Raw genomic sequence first — 24514 nt, 5'->3', positions numbered from 1 at the left:
TGGATAGCTACATGTAAAAAAAAAATGGAGCTAGACCACCAACTTACACCATAAACAAGAATAAACTCAAAATGGAAAAAAGACTTAAATGTCACTCATGAAACTATAAAAAATCTAGAAAAAAATGCAGGCAGCAAAATCTTAGACATTACACGTGGACAGAATTTTCACGAATACATTGCCTCAGGCAAGAGAAACAAAGAAAAAAATTAATAAATGGGACTACATCAAACTTAAAAAGCTTCTGCACAGCAAAGAAACCAGCATCAAAATGAAAAGGGAACCCACTCCCTGGGAGAACATATTTGCCAATGATACATCAGATAAGGGGTTAATACCCAAAATATATAGAGTACTTAAACAACTCAACAAAAGGAAGACAAAAAATCCAATTAAAAAATGGGCAGAGGACATAAATAGACACCTCTCCAAACAGGACATACAAATGGCCAAGAGACATATGAAGAAATGCTCAACATCACTAATCATCAGAGAGATGCAAATTAAAACAACAATGAGGTATCACATCACACCTGTCAGAATGGCCGCCATCAACAAATCATCAAACAACAAGTGTTGGCGAGGGTGTGGAGAAAAGGGGACTCTAGTACACTGCTGGTGGGAATGCAGACTGGTGCAGCCATTATGGAAAACACTATGGAGTTCCCTCAAAAAATTAAAAATGGAACTACCATTTGACCCAGTGATTCCATTGCTAAGAATATATCCTAAGAAGCCTGAAACATTGATCAGAAAGAATATATGCACCCCTATGTTCACAGCAGTAATATTTACAATAGCCAAAATCTAGAAACAGTCCAAGTGTCCATCAGTAGATAAAATAGCTGTAGTACAGCCCTGGCCAGTTTGGCTCAGTGATTAGAGTGTCAGCCCAGGTTCGACTCCGGTCAAGGGCACGTACCTCGATTGCGGTTCAGTCCCTGGCCTCGGTCAGGGTCGTTCGGTAGGCAGCCAATTCATGTGTCTCTCTCAGGTTGATGTTTCTTTCTCTCTCTTTCCCTCTCTCCCACTCTATCTGAAGATGAATGAAAAAATATCCTCGAGTGAGGATTTAAAAAAAAGCTGTAGTACATTTACACAATAGAATACTATGCAGCTGTAAGAAAGATCTCTTACCCTTTGGGACAACATGGAGGGACCTGGAGAACATTATGCTAAGCGAAATAAGCCAGTCAGAGAAAGACAAGTACCACGTGATTTCACCTATTTGTGGAATATAGTGAACAAAATAAGCTGATTAACAAAATAGATCCAGAAGAGACATGGAAGTAGGGAACAGACTGACAAACCTCAGAGGGACGGGGGTTAGGGGCATGGGACGGTGGGAAGAGGCAAACCAAAGAACTTATATGCACATTCGTGCGACCAATGGACGCAGACAACAATACTGTGAAGGTGGGGGCGGGATGGGAGTGGGCAGGAGGTTGTCAATGGGGGAAAAAGGAGGGATATCTGTAACAAAATAAATTAATTAATTCATTAATTAAAAAAAGTGCAGGGGGCAGGATCGGGAGGAGGGTGTCAATGGGGGAAAAAGGAGAACCATCTGTAACAAAAATAAATTAATTAAAAAAGTGAAATGAGCAAGACAATCTGTTGGGGAGCAAAAAGACTATTATAACTATTTATTTTTATTTTTCTCACCTGTTTTTAATCCTCACCTGAGGATATTTTTCCATTGATTTTCAGATACAGTGGGAGGGTGGGAGGGAGGGAGAAAGAGAGAGAGAGAGAGAGAGAGAGAGAATCAATGTGAGAGAGACACATTGATTGGTTGCCTCCCGTAGGACCCTGACTAGGGCCGAGGACCGAACCAAAACTGAGATACATGCCCTTGACTGAAATCAAACCTGCAACTCTGGTCCGAGGGCCAATGCCCTAACCACTGAACAAAACCGGCCAGGGCAATTTTTCTCACCTTTGAAACATTTAAATTTTGTATATTTTATAAAGTATGTTTTGAGTATAGTGATAGGAACAAGTATACCTTATAAAAAAATATGTACAAATGGGGTGAAGTTGTGTGCTGAATTTGGAACCACTGTACAAAGCAACTCCTTCTGACCTAGCCTACTTCTGTTCCTATACTGAGAAGCAGCCCTCATTCCCAAGTCAGTCCATCTTTCCGTGTTCTCTTGCCACCAGATAACAAAGAAAATAAACTCATCTGCTAAAATTCATAACTGAGTCACACCAGCCATATGCACGAGACTAAGCAGTAACATTTCACAACAACACAGGACAAGAGACCTTTCCCAAATAGAAGATATCATTCCTGAACTGCCCTAGACTAATATCCAGGTCTTGTTTTCTTATTTCTAGCTCTGGAAATTTCTTGGTTCTTAGTGATAATGCCTTATATCTATATTAAGGAAGACCATCTGCTGAAGTCGAAATCATTTTTTGAGAGAACCTGGCTCTTGCTAATTCTTCTTCTACTTCCTCAATTACCTACAACCGCACTCAACTAAACCCTTACATTATTTAGACATGCTTCTGGGACAGAAATGCCATAGGGAATTGAAGTTCTTTCATCAAGAATGCTTTTATCTATTAAAGAGTACTGGAGATTCACTTTTCCTTTAGGAAAGGCAATGTCTGTTAATCCAAGTCTCTTAGAAAAGAAACCAATATAGTTAAGTTGAGAAGGAATGGCATATGCATTATTAGCTGGGCCCCCAGGTGGGGAATAGAGAAAATATAACCACAGTTGCGACTGGAAGGCCAGATTGTAGTCTTAGCTCCAACATTTGCTCTCTTGTGATCTTGCAGCATCACCTAACCTCTCCGAAGTTCTGTTTCCTTGTGTGTAAATTGAGGATAACACTGTTAACCTCACAGCAGTATTGCTGGGCATCTGATCAAGGTATCTGCAAACCCTTTGTAAGCCATCCTTGCCGTGTCAGGACCGGCTGGAACCTGTGACAGAGGCAGTGGGGCAGAGCTATGAAGACATGGACTCCAGCTGCCCCTTCCATAACCAGCTCTCCAAACCTCGTTCTTCAACTGGGAAAGGTAGAATGTCAACCCTGCAGTCCTCAATAAGCACAGGGCATTATTTGTGCAAGCAGAACATCTTCATGTGAGTCAGTCGTATCCTCCTGTTATGTACTTGGCCTACAGCTACAGGATATAATTAGGATGTAATCTTTAGGAACTAAGGGAAGAGTGGGTTGAAGAAAACCTAGATACAATGCTAGAAGGCATCTTCCTTAGATCTCTTAGAAACTTCTGTCCTGTTTCCAGTCCTTGACTCACACTAAAGACCTGGCCATCATGTTGCATGTTGCTCTTTGGTAATTCACTTGATAATGTAATTGTCTGAAAGATATATATAAATTGAAGTCTGACTTTATGCCTGACAGTTTTTATATGCAAAGCCAGCTCCTTGGGCATTCAACCTGTGCAGGTCTCATCATCAGAAGGGCCCTGCACTTAGTTTAATGCTCTGCTGTCATCATCTTGACATTCTCAATGATCTCAATGAATAAGGGGCTCTGCATTTTCATTTTGCCATTGAGCCCTGCAAATCCTGTAGCTGGTCTTGATGACATGGTAATGATGTTAAGAAACTTGGGCTTATTAGCCATCTGCATACAGTGAAGGAGTAACATTTCACAATCAATTATGTGTATAAACATATGGTATGAACAGCTAATCCCACTGCATACCAAATCCTTAACAAAGGAGCAAGTGAAGCTTGATATTTGCACCAATATTGAAAGGAAGTCGCATGGAATTTCTGAGGCCTCTCTAAACAGGTGTCTCCTGTTCACGTGGCATTCATCTGTCCAGTTGATATTGACTGGTCTTGGGTCATTTCCTTCCTGGCAATCACATGGTACGTCTGCCACCTCTGGAGAAGAATCACTAACCAAGGTGCATCGCCAAAAGCACGTTCTTTTCTTTTCCTATATTTGTCAAAGTGTTACATACAGTAACTCAAGGCTTTCAGTTAAATTGTTAGATGGATACATGTAGTGATATTTAAATTCAGTTAGGAAACAATACTGTTTATTTAAGTATACTTTTCATAATTACATAATATGTTTGATTTTTCTCTCTAGATTCTAATTTACTCCATTATCTCCATGTTTTTATCATGCCCATTTAGCTGCCATTTTCGTTTTAAGTTACAAGGAGGGCTAGATAGAAAAGAAGGGCCCTGCATCCGCTCCCGGGAGAGGAGATAATTTCTGGGCTCTCAGCGACGGGCTGAGCGGGCGGCGAGGCTGGAACTTACGTCATGCCCAGTGGCTTGTTGAGATGCTTTGTGCAGAATACCTGAAACCATTTTACAAGTAGTTTGGGACCCAGGCAGTAGTTGTTGCTGACATTTAAAAACTCTTACAAAAGAAGAAAAACTCAATTACTTCTCTAAATTGATTGGGTGCTAAGGATTAAGAAGTTGGGAGTAATGAACTTAAACATTTGATTGTACTCTCCTGTCATTTTTTTTTTTTTTTTGATGGGGGGGCACAAAAAGTGGGTTTCTCAGTTTCTGTTCAAGTATATTTGGCTTAAATGTAGTTCTTATGAGAAAATAGCAATAATTCAGACTGCAAACTCCATTTTTTTCTATTTACAGTTATCTGTTTTACACAATGTCTTTCGATAATATGATCCTAAACACTTAACAAATAGATTTGAGAAACATGTAAATAACACTCCAGGAAGGAGGAAAGAGGATACATGCAATTGGGAAAGCTCCAATCTCGGGCATACACAGTCTTAGAAAGAAATACAAGTTCCTAATACAAGGAAATTCCCCGCCTCTACCTAGTAGCTCTGAATAATTTCATATTATTCTTTTCTCTAAGCTTCAAAATGGAAACATGGCTAAGAAAAACTAACTGCTATAGCTTTTCCATCTAAAAGCATTGTAAGTTCCAATAATTTGAAAAATCATAGCTTTTAAAAAATAATCAATGCATCAAGAGCTACTATTGGCAAATAAGACTTACATTGGCTTTCTTCGTTGAACTTGCCGTCACGGAGGGTGCAAGCCAAGAAGCCACAAAGGACCCACACTATAAAACTCACCCTGTTTGCAGAAATCCCTGCTTACCTGAATATTGAGCTGCACCTTCTCCATCTCCACACCCAGGAATTTGGATTTGACATCAAAGATGCCCACATCTTCAGTAGATATGATATCAAATGTAACATTTTTAAACCTAGTGAAGAAAGGGACATTCACACATGTGGAACCACAAGTATACACGTTAAAGCCGAAACAGACGAATGGAATCCTAAGTTGCCATCCTTAGTGAAGGGTCTAACCCTAAGGAACATCACCCAAAACCTCCCGTCCTCTCCCCGACTCTGCTCACTAAAACAACAGTTGATAGCGCCTGTTGAGTTCTGTGACTCACAGAGCCCTGAAGTAGGTGCTTTATGACAAAAGATGTGCAAAATGTGGTCCTTGCTCTTAAAGAGGATAAAATATAGTTGTAAATACGTGAGATTCACAGAATATGAAAATTAAATATTGATTTCTACCACCAACAGGCCAGGTAAGTTTTATAGGAATTCGAAAGAGGAAGAAGCATTTTCTCTGAGTTGGTGTAGTCAGGAGTAGGTTTGATGGGAGAAACAACAGAAGGCAGGTCCTGAAGGACGGTGGGAGGAGTCAGACAATAGTGGATCTGGCTTCCCCCAGACAAAGGACAAGGAGTGATGGGGCACCGGGCTTGTGGTCCCTTTATTTATTTATATTTTTAAATTAAGTTTATTGGGGTGACATTGGTTAATGAAATTATAAGTGTACTAGTCTATAATACATGATCTGCATATTGCATTGTGTTCACCACCCAAAGTCAACTCCCCTTCCCTCACCACGTTTGACCCCTCCCACCCCCTTTCCCTTCTGAAACACAGTGTGACTATTATCTGTGTCTGTGAGTTTTTGTTTGTCTTGTTTGTTCATTTGTTGCTTTTCAGGTCCCTTTAGAATGGAGAACCCAATGGCACCTGGCCTGGGGCTGCAGGGGAGGGTGTGGTTTTCACCCTAAATGTACACCCTAACAGCACAGGCTGGACCGCCCGACCCAGGCTTTGAAATTAGAAATGTACTATTTTTCAGTTGTTAATAATCTCATCTATCAAGACCAAAAGGCAGCCTTATTCTCACTGCTATGACTCCATTCTTTCGGAGGGAACAGGGAGGCTGGCAAATCCAGACGCACTGGTTCAGGCCACGGGAAACTCAACCACTCGATCAGCCCTTCATACGACCCACCAGGTGCTCAAGGCCTGATGGGAACACTAGAGACGACCACACACACGTATGTCCCCGGCATCTGTAATCAAGGGTAAGCCTTGACAGGCCGAACGAAGCTCTCTTCAAAGGCCACGGGAAACAGGCATGCGAGTGAGATGCGGTGGGAGCAATCAGAGGGCGTGCATTCTGTGCCGATTTCAGGTCACACTCACTGGTTTGTCTGCAGGTCGTCAATGCTCAGCAGCACGCCCTTCTCATGCAGCTTTGCAGCGGTGTACTTCACCGGCTTCGCTCTCTTCATCCCCTTGCTTTCTCCTTTCCCGTCTAATTTAATCGATCTCCGGCAATTTCTAGCACAATAAGAACAAACTGTCGTCACGATGGCAAACTCAGATGTTGCTGTTAGTGCAATAACCACGCGCAGGGTGTACACCACTGTGCAGACCTGGTCCCCCTGACAGTAGGTGACAATTTCCCCCCTGCAGGAAACCTCGCTATGAACTGCTTAAGGGAAAGCTGTTTTCAAAGTCACTGAAGTTTGAATTACAGACTAATATTTTTCGTAAAACGTGCACTCTATTTTTTCAGCCACGTCGAACTCGGTGCCATGGCAAGTCCTTTGCAAGCAGCTCTGGTGCAGTCAGGCTGCGTGCTCCGAGTGCAGGGGTCACGAGGGCTGCTTTAGTTCGTTGAACAAATTCTATGTAGCCACTGTTCGCAGCACTTTATAAATATGGCCTCACATTTACAAAATTAACATTTCCACAGTGCTTTGAAACAAGATTCCTTTCTTTGTGTTATTTCGTTTTGCTCTCATCACAGTGCTGGCGGCTGGCACTCCTTAGCTCGCCTTCCGACGTGACACTGAGGCTCCGGAAGCCCATGGGACAGGCTCTGGGTCACAGCGGAAGAGAACCAGGACTCAACGCCAGCTCACTTGACTGCGGAGCCTGTAAATGTCTTCGAGTAGTTTAGGCTGTAATTCAAACTGAAGTCTCAAATAGTGTGCAACGAACACACAAAACCTCTAACATTTCCAAAACCTTCATTGTTTCCACCGAATATCAGTTTGACCAACTCTTTCCTTCCAGGAATAGAGTAAAAGTAATTTAGAGGCCACAAGCAAATGAATTAAAATTCAGAACTAGTGGGGCCCAGACAAATGTTGATATTTGGTTATTTCCCTTAATCAAATCTAAGATTAATGCAATAGAGTTTCCCCTATAGCACCATTTCCTTCTGTCGAGCTGACAACAAGCATTACATAAAAATATTGTATTACCTATTTAAAAGGGTAATTAAAATTTGATTAGTATTGACCTCAGTCTAATGATAAGATAATTATGAACAAATAATACTCATTAAAAGTGGCTAGACTGCATATCGAAAAATCTATACTATGCATGCTAATGGGTAAGAGAGAGCTGCCAAATTTTGTCTTTTGTGTCAATAAATTTTTTTTTTAATCCTCATCCGAGGATATTTTTCCATTTATCTTCAGATAGAGTGTGAGGGAGAGAGGGACAGGGAGAGAGAGAGGGAGAGGGAGAGAAACATAGATATAAGAGAGACATATGGATTTGTTGCCTCCCACACGACCCTGACCAGGGCCAGGGACTGAACTGCAACCAAAGTACGTGCCCTTGACCAGAATCAAGCCTGAGACTCTTTGGTATGGGGGCCGACGCTCTAACCTCTGAGCCAAACTGGCCAGTGCTCAATAATAATTTTTTAAATCACTAAGCAATTTAAAATCATTAAGTTGCTGTTCAGTTAGCAAATATCTGGCGTTATCTAATATCATCAAGAATATAAAATACTATTTATTGGAAACATTCTAAAAACTAGATTAGCCTGTTTTTTTTTTTAAATAATAGAGCTTAAAAGACATCTTTGACTAAAAAAGACAAAAGAAATGATGAAAGTTCTTCCCCAAGTGTTAAAGCTAAGCTACTTTAATTTCAGGTTTGAAATTATGCTGATGGGGAATTACAGTGTTTCTAAATGCAGCCCTGACTTCTTAGTTCACAGTGGCAAATCATAAAATTCAAACTCTAGTTTCTGGTTATAAAGCAAAGCAAAGAGTTGCTTCCAAACCCAACCCAACAGCCCAGGATTGTCAAAGAATTAATACCCCATATAAATCATGACATTGCATATGAATAGATTATTTTGACTTACTTTATTTTTAAGTTGTCTAAGCAAGTCTTTATGTAGGTGTCATAATAGTTAACTTGCTCTTCGTAAAACGCTGCCTTCTCGTTCAGTGCTTTCAAGGTCTGCTGAAGTTTTGCCAGTTCAGCTTTTCGAAGCTTACGATAGATTCTTTGATTCCGAATATCCTGAAACAACAAGTCAAGGCTATGATCCGAGGCTGAAGCAGGCGTGTGATCTACAATCTTGCCAATTTGAGACAAGAAGAATATCAAGTATCAGATCACTATTTGTGACTTAACTTGTGCATCTCAGTCACCTTGTTCTAATCCCTCACCCCCTCTCCTCTTCACTGCAGAACTGGCAAGTGCCCACATTTCACTTTAAGAGGGTTGCTAAACTTCATTTATTTTTTCTTGGTGGAAAAGCAAAGAAGCAATTTCAGAATAACCATACAATTAATTTAAGGAAAAATAGTGTTGTAAAAAGGGCACAAGTAGGACTTTAGCAGGAGACAAGCAATTTCTTCGGGATATTTCAAATATTCCACTTGGAAGGATACTTGACGCGGGAAAGGTTTATATGTAATCACTGTATTCATTTTAGAAATAAGTAAAAATTTTAAATTTGGGAACTTCTCTCAAGGTTTGCAAAAACTACTGGCCTCTCAAGACTGAAAACATTCAACATTGATAACTACCGAACTCTTACTTGGATTTCAGTCGAGTTCCTAGAATATAAAGTTGTCCAAGCTACTCACAACTCCCAGAGAGCTATGCTACATTTAAATTTACAGACATAAGCTTCTTCAAGCTTTTTTGTTATTCTAGTTGGTCAATAGTGAAAATGCTTTATTTAAGAAAATGGTGCCTGTTTAATACTTTTTTTTTCTGTTGTGGACAAATGAAAAACATTCTCCTAGTAATCCAAAGACACACCCTTCTTAAGTAAGAATTCTTCACTCAATAGAATCTTTTGGTGGCTGTCTTCAAGATAGCTTTTTTTTTAAGGTAAACATTTCAATTTCTCTAATACATATTCCCAAAGAGAAGTATTTTCCAGCCCAGCGCTGCAGAAAGAAATGCTGCTTCCCTCGAGTCATTCGGGCGAGGGAGAATGGCCTCCTCTGGAAATGACCATGACGTTCCATGACAGCATGACAGCACTCCCCTCCCGGAGGTAAAAAATTAATTTTTTTTTTCTGATCACGTAACTGCCTTTACCCTCCAGACCCATTTTAATGATTGTGTTTGGATAAAAAGAATGAAGTGTTCCTTGAACACGAATATCCTTTGAAACCAAATACTCCTTATCCTTGGCAAACAGACCTCAGCCAGTTCCTGTGACGTTTCCTTGCATTATTTGAGAGCCTTTCTCAGGAAGTTTCTCAACTGTAAAAATATGGGGAAGACAGAAACTAACCTGTAAGTTAGAACTGCACTTAGAGGCAAATTCTCAGTGACACAGAGTTACCATCTCAGCAGCAGGTCTGGGGAGCAAGTGGGCAATTGGACAACTAACAACTCAAGAAAGAACTCACCTAAAAGTATCATTTGTAAAACCAGTAGGTACTGCTTAAAGGTATAGATGAAACTTGTCTATTATATTTCCTGATCACTTATTTCTGGTGTGCGCCACCTCCTCTAATGACTTGGGGGAATTGTGATCATTCTCTATTAAAAGTCATCAACTGCTCTGAAACCTTTGACAATCTGTAGTCCTGACCATGGCATATACAAATATGAATCCCTAACGCCACATCACCTCACAGATTGTGACCAATGATCAACAAATGTCTGCTAAGTAAAGAAAGAATATTATTTCCAAAAACCTTGGCGATCTCATTGAGAATGTCTTGGTATTTATTTTTGGATGACACGTGTCCCATCTGTTCCAATGTCCGAAGATTCCTCTGGACTTTCCTCTTCTTCTGCTCCAGGGGCAGCTGAGCGTCTTCGGCCACAGCCTGACTCTCCTTCATTTCTTCTGGAGTCTTGGAATCTTTCATCGCCCGGCTCTCCATGTCCGAGGCATGATCCCTTTCCTGAAAAGGGAGCATCAAGATGTTTTTTCTCTGATAGCCTAATCTCACAGATTTAGAACCTGCACAAGGCAAGTGAACATCAAAATGAAAGAAGTTCTCAAGCCAAAGTCCAAAGACCAGAATGTGTTCTTCATGGGTTTTGAAGTCGGTCTTTGGGAAGGAATGACTCATCTTTTTGAGAAACAGCAGTGGTGGCAGGCCTTCTGGGGGCAAAATTCCAATAACTACTTGACTGCTAAGGTGACCGATCACCCTAGTAATGGACACTGTACAACAGATGACTGATATTTGTAATTCCCTGGATGGAAGAATTTCAATTCCTGGATAGTCCAGTTGAGGAAATTAAAACTAGATTATCCATTAAAAAAACATGGCCGCCCGGCTGGTATGGCTCAGTGGTTGAGGGTCGACCCATGCACCAAGAGGTCGCCAATTTGATTCCTGGTCAGGGCACATGCCCAGGTTGTGGGCCCGACCCCCAGTGGGGGGCATGCAGGAGGTGGCTAATCAATGTTCTCTCCCATTGATGTTTCTGTCTCTCTCTCCCCCTTCCTTTCTCTCTAAAATCAATAAAGAAAAAATATTTTAACAAACAAACAAAACATGGCTGGGAAAACCCTGAACGTGCAGAATTAAGCTAAATTCTCACATATCACCCTATCTGTGGAGATTCATAAGCCAAGAAGGCAATCAGAAAAAGAGAATCAACCTCAAACGTCTATCTCTGAAAAACCTACAGGGTTTCTTTGAACTAAAGAGAATGAAATTATTCTAGCACGTAGTAAGTTCCCAAATAAATGACAAGTAAATGAATGAATGCAATTTGGATAGTCTGTTAAAAAAAACAGAAATAAATAAAAGGGACTGGTGATCTTCCTATTTCATTGTACTAGACAACTGATTGACATAATAGATACAGCCAAAGGATACACATGGTATTAGACACCCAAAGGACAGGTCAACTTTATGGACACAGGAACAGTTTACTAGGTCAGCAGTAACCAACAATAGGAGCAGTGGCAACCAATGTAATTGAGCACTTAATATGTGCCAGATATTATTCTACCCTTTTAAACATGTTTTTTTTTTTTTTTATCCTCACCTGAGGATATTTTTCCATTTTTTGTACAGATAGAGTGGGAGGGAGAGAGAGGAAGGGAGAGAGAGAGAAAAACATTGATGTGAAGGGACACATCGAGTGGCTGCCACCCGCACGATCAACCAGGGCCGGGGACAAACTGCAACCGAAGTACGTGCCCTTAGCGGGAACCGAACCCGGGTCTCTCCAGACCGCAGGCCGACGCTCTAACCGCTGAGCCAAACCGGCCAGGGCATTTAAACATGTTTTAAGTCATTTATTGTTGTCTGTGAATTGGGTAAAGTTATTCTTCTTCCTATTTTACAGTTGAGGAAACTGAGGCACGGAAATATTTCCATGTGCCAAGGGTTACATAGTTAGGAGGGTACAGGGATATACTTGACCTTGAAAGTTAGTATTCTTAGCGACTATGCTACATTTGGGAAAAAATGAAATATCAATAAGGACTAAAATTCTCACAGCAAATTAGTAGGATATTCTACCTACATTGTTTAAAAAAAGATGTACACTTTAACAAACATCGGATAACTTAATTTTATTTTATATTTTAAAAATTAAAAACCGTGACAGAATGATTTCTTGGCAACCAATGTAGTTAAGAATGATTCAGGAAAATTATGTGTAGTTCTTCTAAGAAGTAACTAATTAGATAATTTTGTTAACGTTTGCTTAGGGAGTGGCAATTATTGATACTAAAGCAATAACACTGTAATTAATTCAGAACTAAACAATAATGCATTTTAAAAGATGCCGATAAAGAGTTCAATGTAAGATTGTTATGACACGTCATTATTTACACCAGGATAATGGTGCTCTGACCCAACAGACTCAAGACATTCGCTTCTGAAGCATTTGAAAAAGTTTTAATGTGAGACACTTCTTCAAGTTAGCAAATATAAAATATGAAAGGTATTTTTCTACACCCTGTTGACTACAGCTACCTCTTAACTGACTTATCTGCCCATCCACTGTAGGGATGGGGGTTTGGTGGATGAACAAAATGTACCCTTGTGATATGCATTCTCGACCTGGCCAGCCTAGGATCAAAGTGTGCGTGGACAGACAGGTTTGCCTGGAGGGCAGGGAGACCACCCTGTTTGGAACTGAATGTTTTGTTTGTAGATTTGCATGTCAAAGGGTTGGAAGCTGGCCCTGAGAGGATAACGGGCTGTGGAAGCCCAGGCGTGGTTGGTGAATGGTTTGTTATTTTATATCTTTGATCTCTCTTCATTTTATATCTTTGATGTCCCTTTGCTGTAAAAAGCTAGAGACTGGGCTTGGCTGTATGGCCAGCAGAGGTGCCATCTCAAGGAAATAATTACCTAAATCAACATATAACCTGGGAACCACTTCGCAAATAAATTGGGCTGCATCCAGAGATCTGGAGCATTTTGCTCCCTTGCGATGACCCCCCCTCACTCCCACCAGCGTGTGCTTGTGGTTCATTGCATTGCGCCGACCCCCGGCAGGCCAAGAGAGACGGCATCCACGGACTGCTAGTTTATGATGAACATTCAGAAGCTTTGAAAGACCCAGAGCTCTCTTCCTAGTCCAGGGCAAAGCCACATTCAGCCTAAATTCAGCATGGCATTTCCTATTTCATTCCTATTGATACTCTATATGGATTTTATATATAGCTGAACTCAGTTGGCCAGAGTAATAGATAAAATTATTTATTTCCAAACCATGTCAGATATAGTTGCTCTAACAGTAAACATTTGCACAAAGATTAATAAAATCAACTCATATCTATGGTACTTACTATTTTATACTCAAAGGCCAATTACCTGTTGTGTAGTTGCTGGCGTCTCTAAGATTTCTGTCAACGTGTTGCCTGGTTGGTTCCGGATCACATCGATGATCAGTTTCTTTGTCCTTTCAAAAGAGAGAAAGAAGAGACAGACTTTCAGACAGCATTCCTAATGTACAGAAATCTGCTTCTCCTAAGGGAGTGCACAACATATACAGAAATAAAGCTTCGAGGATAATCCCTTAAAATAACACAGTCTTGCAGAAATTCACCGCATCTACGCAAAGGTTCCGGAAAGTTCGTGAATGCTTGGCAGTGGAAGTCTGGGTATACTTGATCAGCAACACGGGTACAAGAATGCCATGAGATTCCTTATCTAAATACTTTTCCTACTTTGTACACTGAGACTACTTTTTGTTGAGCAGGAGGAAAAAGTGCTGCTGATTTGGTGCCTAGAGAGGGTGCAGGAATGCTATCTAATATCCCCCTTTCCTGACTTAATAACATTCAAACTTCTGAGCTTGTTTAATACATCACAAGACTTTAGAGGACAGGCCAAGTGTTATCTCCTGCTCTGAGGCAGTTCTGAAACCGTGTGAAGGCGGGTGTGAGCGGACGTCCTGTGTGGGCCGGGGAGGCCTGGCTGCTGGTCCACACAGCAGTTGGGTGTTTAAGAACCTCCAGTCTGGTGGAGGAACTAACAGACCGGCTTGGGCCCTTGTCTTCAGGTGCTAGAGAATGGAAGAACTGCTCAGTAAAAAGTGAAGAGCTGGAAAATTCCTCTGGAAGTGCTAAAACCATGCATTTTTCCATATGTGCTCTTCATGTACTCAGCCACCTCTTCCTAATTCAAGACCAGGTTATGTAGCTGTGTAAAGAGATTTTAACATACAAGGCAAATGGTCAAGTTTGCTCAGTTTTACGTAAGTGGAAACAGTATAACTGGGTTTAGCTTTCCTTCCCAAAAAAGGAAACAAACAGAAGTTGCCTGAAGTTACAAACCGGCCTAATCACTGCCTGAAGTTTCACTTTTATCGAAGTCCGGTTGTTGCACTTAACCTCGGTTCTTCCAAAGGCATTACATGGTCTCACTGGATGATGACTTTCTTTTTCAACTGCAGCAGGAAACGTTCACAAGCGTGGAAATTAGAAAACGCACACACAACAATGTGCACGTTCTGAAGCATCAGGGCAACTGCTCCCAAGCGAGAGAGGAAACCCTCCAAGTTGATTCCAAACATGTTGTTTTTGAAAATAGAATGGAATCCAACAGACCATCTGTAAACATCATTTTTCTCTTTTCTTACTTATTGTAAGTCTGTCGGAGAAGAATGATCACAGCCGTTTGCTCTGGCCCATGACCCTTCCCTGCTGGGATGTATGTGCTGTCTGGGAACGTGCAGATAAACGCAGCAAGAGTCAAAGGTGGGCACCCAGCTAACCTCAGCCACGTGGGAGATGTTCCTAAGGCTGCTGTGTCTTCGCGAGCCAAGGATCGTTTCCTCCCCACATCATAAACGTATTAAACAGGAACATCGAGTTAAAAATAAAAGCTTTGGATGATTTTAAAAACACAAACAGTGACATTTCTTATTTGAAATAATATTCTAGGAACTGCTCATGATACATGCTTCCAGGAAACTCCCAGCTCACCCCTTTAGAGAAGCTATCTATGCCCAAAATGACTGGGGCCACTCAAGCATGCCCCGCCAGAGTCAACCAATGTTTATTTGGTCAGGAGTTGCTGGAAGATAAGCTGCCCATACAGCCTTCTCTTTCCTGGGAATGCTGCTTTACGTCAGGCCTGTGGAATCCACTGTCCAAGTTCTACCCCAGACATCTTACATGTAAGTAGCCATCGGCTTCCCGACGGGGAACTCACTGCTCCCTTGCAGTACGCCTGATGGCTAAGAACGTTGGGATCGGATGGATCTGAGGTCAAATTGGGGCTCCTGTGGCTCACGAGTTGTATGTGCTTGTGCAAATTACATAATCCCTGTGTTTTTAAAAATTGATATAATGGGAATCTCCCTGAGAACTGATGCAAGGATTGAATGAAAAGATGTATGGAAAGCCTTTCACTGGGGTCTGACATGTGACAAGCACTCACATAAGCACGAAAACTGGGCTGCCCAAAACGGCAGCCACCGGCCGCAGGTGGCCACTGAGCCCTTGACCCGTGGCCCGTCCACACCGGGACGTGCACAAGTGTGAAACACACTGGGCTTTGAAGACTCAGTATGAAAAAAGAACGCACCATATCTTATTAACATTTTGGATATGGTGGGTTAAATAAAGTAGAGTTAATTTTACCTGTTTTTTTCCCTAAAATATGGCTTCTAGAAAATTTAGAATTTCGTGTGGCTCACATTAAATTTCTTTGGCAAGTGCAGCATTGGAACATTCCATTCTTAAATGGGAAGCTCACTGAGAGGCCTGCCTTCCAGTGATGTCCACTCACATGGACCTGGTCAGCCGCAGGATGTCAGCACCGAGGGAACACATATGGGAAACATTCTAATTCCTGACTTGACAAACGAGGTGACTCAGACCTAAGAGGATCGATGGTTACAAAGGTCACTGTGTTTTAGAGCTGCAGAAAACTAGCTGAACTCCCTTTCCAGGTCTTCAGCCTCACCAACCTGCAGAAGGTGCCAGGATGGTGTCCCCATGCCCTCTTCTACCACTTTTCTTTCCCAAGTCGAATCCCCAGTTCCTTAATCTTGTCCCAATTGAATTGGAATAGAGTTCATCGTTTTGCTCACATTTCAGTTTGCCAGTGACCTGAAGACATGTCCCCCTCCCCACCCCAATGTAGATCTTCTAGATATGGTCTGACCAGCATAAATCAACTGGTTAGAGTATTGGGCCCCTTAACTTCAAACAACATGTAAGACAGGCTGACAAAACCGAGGGCTCCACAGCCCTCTCTGCATGGAAAGGTATCTCACTCTGACGAAGAATTAGGAAAAAACGTAAAAAAGAGGGTGGAGAGAAAGGAACACACCAGGGAGTTAACTCCTCATAGCTGTGCTCAAATCCCACTGACGGTAAGTGCGCCCTTAGGGTTGGCTCACACTTAGGGTTCCACTCATACAGCATCTGTTACTACACTCTGATCGGTGCCGTTCCTGAGCGCCCCCATGGTCTGCCTCACTGTGTACCCTCAGCTGAAAAGAAATTGTGTCTGTGGGAGCTAAGGGATATTTCCAGTTGTTTAAAATTCTAGTAACATGATTACACATTTTAATCACCCTACCTCAAATATCACTTTAGCTATTTAGTTCTCATACCAGTTTAAAATTCTTAAGAGATGACAACTTAAGTACATAGGCAGCTAAGTATGATTAAAAAACCACAAATACTGCCTTCTATTTCAACACACATACTTTTGCAGAAAAATAAGCTTAATAAAGGCCAAAAGGATCACATATTTTAAGTTGAATCATAAGTTATAATGAGATTTACAACTATACAGCTCTAATTTATAATGTGTTAATGCATGACTTCATTGGCTCATCGGAGCGCTTCCTGATGGATGGATGAGGAAACTGATGGTCAGCTGACTTGCTCTGAGTCCTGTGCTAATACGTGACAGATTGAGGCTGTAATTTCAGGTTTTCCTAGGACTCCTCAACCAGGCTTTTTTTTTTTTTTTTTCCTTATTCTTTTACTATCACCATGCTTGGTAGTACTGACAAAATGGCAATCACCCAAACTGAGGCTGCCTACTCCGTAGACATACAGAAGGAAAACAGACATAAAACGTTTCTTCCTACTCCAATGATGTGCCCTGATGTCCCTCACATCAGTCAGTCACTCCTCCCCTTGGCCTGGAAGGATGGCCCAGCATCAGGTGTGCAATAACTGCTCTGCTATCATTCTCATTACTTATTCCAAGATTGCGGAGAGTACGAAGAGAGTGACCTTGCCCTCTGCAAGCTGTAAAACCTCACGATCAAGAGTGTGGGCCCTGCCCTGGCCAGTTTGGCTCAGCGGTTAGAGCGTCGGCCTGCGGTCTGGAGAGACCCGGGTTCGGTTCCCGCTAAGGGCACGTACTTTGGTTGCAGTTTGTCCCCGGCCCTGGTTGGTCGTGCGGGTGGCAGCCACTCGATGTGTCCCTTTCACATCGATGTTTCCCTCTCTCTCTCTTCCTCTCTCTCCCTCCCACTCTATCTGTACAAAAAATGGAAAAATATCCTCGGGTGAGGATAAAAAAAAAAAAAAAAAAAAAAAAAAAAAAGAGTGTGGGCCCTGCCAAAAGACATATGAAGAAATGCTCCACATCACTAATCATCAGAGAGATGCAAATTAAAACAACAATGAGGTATCACCTCACACCTGTCAGAATGGCCGCCATCAACAAATCATCAAACAAATGTTGGTGAGGGTGTGGAGAAAAGGGGACTCTAGTACACTGCTGGTGGGAATGCAGACTGGTGCAGCCACTGTGGAAAACACTATGGTGCTACCTCAAAAAATTAAAAATTGAACTTCCAAAAAAAAAAAAAAAAGAGTGTGGGCCCTGGAAGATTTCAAATCATCTGAGTTTGAATCTATGTTCCACTTACTAGCCACGCTAGCTAGAGAGGGTTTTTGTCTGTTCTGTGCCTAATTACCTCATATATAAAATACAGGTAATAGCATCTGCTGCTTGGAGTTGTTGAGAGTATTGCATGGCATAAATGTCATTATATTTGTTACTATATTATAAACCTGTATGTGCATGTATATCTATAGGACAGTTCCTGGAACATAATAAGCCCTACACAGGTATTTGCTATCATTATCATTTTCATCCTCATCTAATTAGTAAGATTTATGAAGTTAGCGTGGAATTAAATTTACAAGCATGAGGATTAACAACGCCCTACATTCTGCTACTGTAGAGACCCCAAGAATATGAGTTACTCATCACTAAAAGCTAGTGATTTTGTAATTAATCATAAGGAGGCATTTCTGAAAGTTAAAAATACAACCTATTTAACAAGGAAGCAAAATAGTTTTTTTGATAGAGAAAAGCCAAGTATTTTCATGTTCCAACTACTCTGCATTACATGATTATCTACTTCATAGTAACTTCTGAAAGGCATTGTCAGATTCTAGTTAAATTTGGTTCGCTACCAAAGAGTCTCAAAAACTACATTGTATGTTTGAGTTAGGGATTTGGTTTATTAGCTTGGAAAACAGTCATCCCCATAAATCAGCATTTCAAGGTGTATATTAATGGAACATTGATGATACAGGATATGAATTTAAAGCACGTCAGTGACTAGAGCTACTCGCTTCTTTAATTTTAAACTTTAATTTTCTCACCTCAAAGATAAAGACTCAGACTAGACAGTCTCCAAGCTCCCTATCAATGACACAGTTTATAATTATGTTAGTTTCAAGATTGTAAAATATATACTAAAAGCATAATGTATTTGGAAGTAAGGCTTGCCTAACATAGGAGCTAACTCTGTTGAATCTTTTGGGAAATATCCAAATTCCACTTTCAGGGATGGCTCCTCTTCACTTCAAGCTGATCAATTCACATTGATCACTGGGCTACTTAGTGAAGTCTGCCCAACCGCAGGATCTTGAAGTGTGCCCAAAGGAAGGCTCGTTGGCCCCCAGAGGTCTATAAAAGCAGTGAATTATCAAGTCTATTAAGACAATGGCCCAACAGCCTTTTTGAGTGTGTGTGTGTATAAATGGACAAATTCTACAATTCAAATGGAATTGCAAGGAACCATAAGTAGCCCAAAGAATCTTGAAATAAAACCACTGGCTGGCTCTACTTAGTATGGAGATTGAAGGGGTAGACTGTTTCCAGCACACAGTGGGGAGCTGAGAGGGAACCACACAAGGCTGGGCCAGCAGGACAATGCCCAGGGTTCCCTGGCTAAGACATCCCTCCCTGGCTAAGACATCCCTGCCCCAGGTGCCTGATTTTTCTAGTTTTCCTTTTAATGTGAATTCCAAAAATCCGCACGACCATGGAGACTCACATTCAGAAATAAGCATAAGTACCTATGATGTTCAAATTATTTACTACTTTACCCAAATTGTGATTTTCTTTTTTTTTTTTTTTTATCCTCACCCGAGGATATTTTTCCATTTTTTGTACAGATAGAGTGGGAGGGAGAGAGAGGAAGGGAGAGACAGACAGAAACATCGACGTGAAGGGACACATCGAGTGGCTGCCACCCGCACGACCAACCAGGGCCGGGGACAAACTGCAACCGAAGTACGTGCCCTTAGCGGGAACCGAACCCGGGTCTCTCCAGACCGCAGGCCGACGCTCTAACCGCTGAGCCAAACTGGCCAGGGCCCAAATTGTGATTTTCATTCATTAAAGCAGACATTTGAGTGAGCACATTTAGAAAATGATGCTAAATAGCACACAAAACCAATTATGAAAAAACATGTCTTCCCATTACTTCTAAGCACAAAGCTGTGAGATCACAGGCTATCTGACCTGATTGAATTTGCAGGGCGGAAGCCCACGCTCTGTACTTCCAGTTCCCTTTATAACTGGCCTTGCTCAGAGGAAGTCAGGGAGCAGACTGCACAAATTCCCTCCTTGCTTTGTTGCCTGCCCTGTGTTCTTGCTCCACACACTTAATCTGACCTGCTCATCAGTCGTTTAAAAGGAACTGCCCTCAACTCGGTGAGGCCAAGGCTGTGTACAGGTCCTGCATCGTGTCCTCTGTCCTGAGAGGTCACCAGACTTCAGACCTCTGGAAGGCAGGGTCCGGTCTTGGCTTGCTCACTGCTGTTCCTCTGCACCACGCCCAGTGCCATGGACTCAGAGTAGGCACTTGAATATTTGCTACATGAACGAATAGAGCCTCAGGTGATATGAAGATAAGATAAGTAAGCCTAATGGAAGCAGCACATATCACACCGAGGACTCTTTTTTTGGCCATGTTCTGAGTATCTGGAAAAAAGTCAACTGGAAATGAACGCTGTCTGAAGCAGGTCAGCGGCAGAACGGAGGCTCTTGTCACAAATGAAAACAACCTCAGAACTCAGGACATGTAGCTTGGAAGTAGTGTGGGAAGTATTATTTAAAGACATTTATTCCTTTTGTCTCTATTTCCCAATTCCATTTTCCATCTCATTCCAATACATAACTGTTCTAATGTGCAAATATGTATCCTTTTGTTTATGGAAGTTCTTAAAAATTATATTGTTTGGTGAACAAGTGTTCTTGGTTTACACTATTTGAATTTATGCTATTATCACAGATCTTTCTTACTCTGTGTATAAAGAACTGCTGTGGAATATCCTATTCCTTACAAATGTGAATGCTTCATTTGAAATCTTTGGGGGTTGGAAATAAGGCATAAATAAACTCAAAGCTGATAAACTTGTCCAGGCTTAGTTTAACAGGAAATAAGGCTAATAAATCAGATGACAGCATTATGTCTTATCATGTGTGTGCCTTTTACATTACCATTTTAAACCACAAATTAAATTTGGTTCAAGGTATTTCCTTACTAATCTTTTGACCGTTCTGAAACAGTTATTTTCCCCTTGGGTTATCCAAAGACTTTTACAGTCTGAGCTAATCACATCATTTCTTCAAGAAAAGGAATCACATTACAACAAGAAAAACTAAAAACATCACAGGCTTTATACACTAATATTTAATTCCCTCTTAAATTATAGAGTCTATTGTCTTTGTTTGGTTAGTTGTTTGACAGGTAAACATAATGTATTTCAATATGTAGACATTTTAAAATGAGTTATTTGGGGATTCAGCCTTATTTGAATTAGCACGCTTTACGATACATAATTGCAGACATGTGTCCTTTATGCCCAAAACTTACTTTATCATGAGGCTCTGGCCATCTATACCTTCACCATCCCCTAAGCTGTACTTGCTTGTCAAGGAAAGGGAAATCTCAGTCTTTGCGAGCTGATTTAGTGTATTTGCCTTGTTAGGGTCATTGGGGTCAACGGCTCCTTCCCCTGCAGGAAAAAAACACTGTTATTTTCCCAGTTCACTCATTGTGATGGTACATTAACAATGTAAGATAAAGGTTCTATGGGAAAGGTAGGCTCAGTAGTTAGGAGATCATGGTCTTCATAAAAAAACATATTCCAATACACTTCAAGTGGCTGTTAAAAATCTTTTACTTTTGCCCTGGCTAGGTGGCTCAGTTGGTTGGAGCATCCTCCCATGCACCAAAAGGTTGCGGGTTTGATTCCCGGTGAGGACACATAACTAGGTTTTGGGGTTTGATCCCTGGTCAGGGTGCAGACGGGAGGTAACCAATCGATGTTTCTCACACTAATGTTTTTCTCTCATTCTCTCTCCCTTCCTCTCTAAATATATCTTCGAGTAAGTATTAAAATTAATCTTTGAACCCTAGCCAGTTTGGCTCGGCGGTTGAGCATTAGCCTGTGGACCAGAGAGTCCCAGGTTCGGTTCCTGCTAGGGGCATGTACCACACACACACACACAAAATTAATCTTTGATTTTAAGTTAAAATAACACGGGACATCGATATTCAACATAAGAAAAAAATTACTAAAAGGGATAACTGTTAATAAAATTCCTAGATAACACAGAAAGAAGTTTCCAATAAACTCGACTCTTTTCTTTATGATATCAGTTGACAAATCCTTTTTATGATGTATCTAGATCTTACCTTCAAGAATATCAAAGTATTTTATAATTCAGGACACTACAAATTATAGAACCTTTAATGTAGAAAGCAGCTAGTGTACTTATTATCCTTTAAATAAGCTTAGGTATTAAATTCCAAAATTTTTTTTTCCTTTATTGACTTGAGAGAGAGAAAGTGAGAGGGAGAGAGAGAGAAACATCGATGAGAGAGAACATTGATTGGCCGCCTCCTGCATGCCCCCCACTGGGTATCAGGCCTACAACCTGGGGATGTGTCCTGACCAGGAATCGAACCAGCAACCCCTTGCTGCATGGTTGAACGCTCAACCACTGAGACACACTGGCCGGACAATTCCAAAATTTTTTTGATCTAGGTTAGGAAAACCAACCAACCAACCAACCAACCAACCAACCAATCAACCACTAAAATATAAGCCAGAGTATAAGTAGAAGGAATAAGTTCTCACCAAGGAAAGATTCCACATTAGGTACTTCTCCCAGCAATTCCAACAGTTCATTCAGTAAGTCATTTTTTTCGGGTGCAATGGCATCCTGGTGTTCCAGCAGGAGCTGTATATAGACAACAACAACAACAACACACACACACACACACACACACGCGCACACACACACACACACACCGGTAAATTCTCAACTGATACCATATTTACAGTTTCTAATTTTTCATGATACTTTTATTCTGATATTGTTTGAATCTTAAATACAAGGCTGACATTTATTAAAATTAGAGACCACAGAGATGCAGTTTTTACTTTATCTTCGAGGGAAGTGCCTACTTTTTGTCAAGAAACTGCAGCTTTGTGAAAGGTGCTCAGAAACCCCCTTTCAGCAAGATCTGCCGAGCCTTCCTCCGCCTGATGCTCGTGCTCCACTCCACCTTCACAGGGAAAGGCAGAGTTGGGGAAAACATTCTAAAACGAGCCAAGCTGGTTAACAAGTGTAGCCGACTGGAAGGGCATTTCCATATTTCTTTAGAGAAAAATAATGTAATCAAACACTATAGCTAATTAAAAAAAAATCATCACTATTAGCTATTTTAATCTGAATGGCACCGAAGATCTTTCATGGGTAGGGATGGCAGAAATGTCCATATGGTTCTTTGGCCTGAGACCTAGATGTACCACCTGGTTCTCCCTTTCATCACTCCCCCAGGCCCCCCCAAAAGGTCAAAGGTGAGTAACACTGTCGGGGTGTTTTGCCAGGTCATAGAGGAAACGTTCTTAAGTTGGAGGAGCAGCACTGGAGGGAAAGCTGTGAAGAGCAGCACAGCTGTTTTTGTTAGCATTTAGAATTAAATTAAAACAATGTTTCCAAAGTGTGGGACTTACACCCCTGGTGATAGAAAATATAATTTTAGTAGTTTTGCATAACTATCTTACAAAACTCTGAATCATGATGATAAAATCATCTTTTCCATTTTCAATGTCTTTTTTTTAAAGCTTTATTTATAATTAATATCAATTCCACTCATTTCAAATGTCTGATGTAATGACTTTTAGCATATTCAAAGAATTGTGCAACCATCACCACTATCTGAGTTCCTCTCTCTAAAAGAAACTGTACCCAGGGGCAGTCACTCTCTTCCTTTTAGTCCCGGGAGACCTTTAATCTACTGTCTGCCTCTATAGATTTGGCTGTTCTGGATGCTTTATGAGAATGGAATCATACAATCCGCAGTTCTTCGTATTGGCTTCTTTTCATTGAGCATGATGATTTCAAGGTTCATCCATGTTGTAGCATAAATTAGTACTTCATCCTCTTTATTGCTGAATAAATAGTATTCCATTATACAGAAATATCACACTTTATGCGTTCACCTGTTGTCATTTGTTTCCACTTTTTGGCTATTATGAATAATGATTCTATGAGCATTCATGTATAAGTATTTGTGTGAACATATGTTTTCAGTGTTCTTGAGTTCATACCTATGAGTGGAATTGCTGCATCATATAGTGACTCCATGTTTAACATTTGGGAATTGCCAATCTGATTCCAAAGTGACAATACTGTTTTACATTTCTACCAATCATGAGAATTCCAATTGTTCCATATCCTTGCCAACATTTGTTTTTATTCTAGCCAACCCAGTGGTTGTGAAGGTGATGTCTAGCTCACTGTGGTTTTGATTCACATTCTCTGATGACTAATGATGTTGAGCATCTTTTTAGGTGCTTATTAGCCATTACTGTAGGCATACCTCAGATTTATTTTGGTTCAGTGCCAGACCACCGAAATAAAGAGAGTGTTATAATAAAGCGAATCATAATCCTTTTGCTGGTGGAGGGCATTGCTTTCAATTTGTATTAAAAAAAAAAAAAAAGCAATATCTGTGAAGTGCAATAATGCAAGGTAATAGCTTTCTTGGAAAAATCTGTTCAAATTAAAATTTTTATTTTTAATTGTAGTAAAATACAAATTAAAAATTTTATTTTTAATTGTAGTAAAATACACATAAAATCTAATATCTTAACTATTTTTAAAAATATATTTTTATTGACTTTTTTTTTAAAAGACAGAAACATCAATTGGCTGCCTCCTGCACGCCCCCTACTAGGGATCGAGCCCGCAACCTGGGCATG

General features: G+C 40.9%; 1 protein-coding gene across 2 annotated transcripts in view; it reads right to left on the bottom strand.

The window, feature by feature from the left end:
• Window positions 1-24514, bottom strand: part of IQGAP2 (IQ motif containing GTPase activating protein 2) — a 303569-nt gene that overhangs the window by 2068 nt on the left and 276987 nt on the right. For both annotated transcript variants that reach the window (XM_036278805.1, XM_036278806.1), the window contains exons 29-35: window positions 22382-22484; window positions 21112-21253; window positions 13329-13416; window positions 10230-10442; window positions 8426-8586; window positions 6457-6594; window positions 5090-5198 (exon numbers count right to left, since the gene is read on the bottom strand). In XM_036278805.1, coding sequence (XP_036134698.1) covers window positions 5090-5198; window positions 6457-6594; window positions 8426-8586; window positions 10230-10442; window positions 13329-13416; window positions 21112-21253; window positions 22382-22484 — 954 coding nt within the window. The remainder of the gene's footprint in view (window positions 1-5089; window positions 5199-6456; window positions 6595-8425; window positions 8587-10229; window positions 10443-13328; window positions 13417-21111; window positions 21254-22381; window positions 22485-24514) is intronic.

The sequence above is a fragment of the Molossus molossus genome, unplaced genomic scaffold, assembly GCF_014108415.1.
Source record: "Molossus molossus isolate mMolMol1 unplaced genomic scaffold, mMolMol1.p scaffold_m16_p_3, whole genome shotgun sequence".
NCBI classification, from domain to species: domain Eukaryota; kingdom Metazoa; phylum Chordata; class Mammalia; order Chiroptera; family Molossidae; genus Molossus; species Molossus molossus.
The sequence above is the reverse complement of the archived record's forward strand: the minus strand, read 5'-3'. Positions and strand labels throughout refer to the sequence as shown.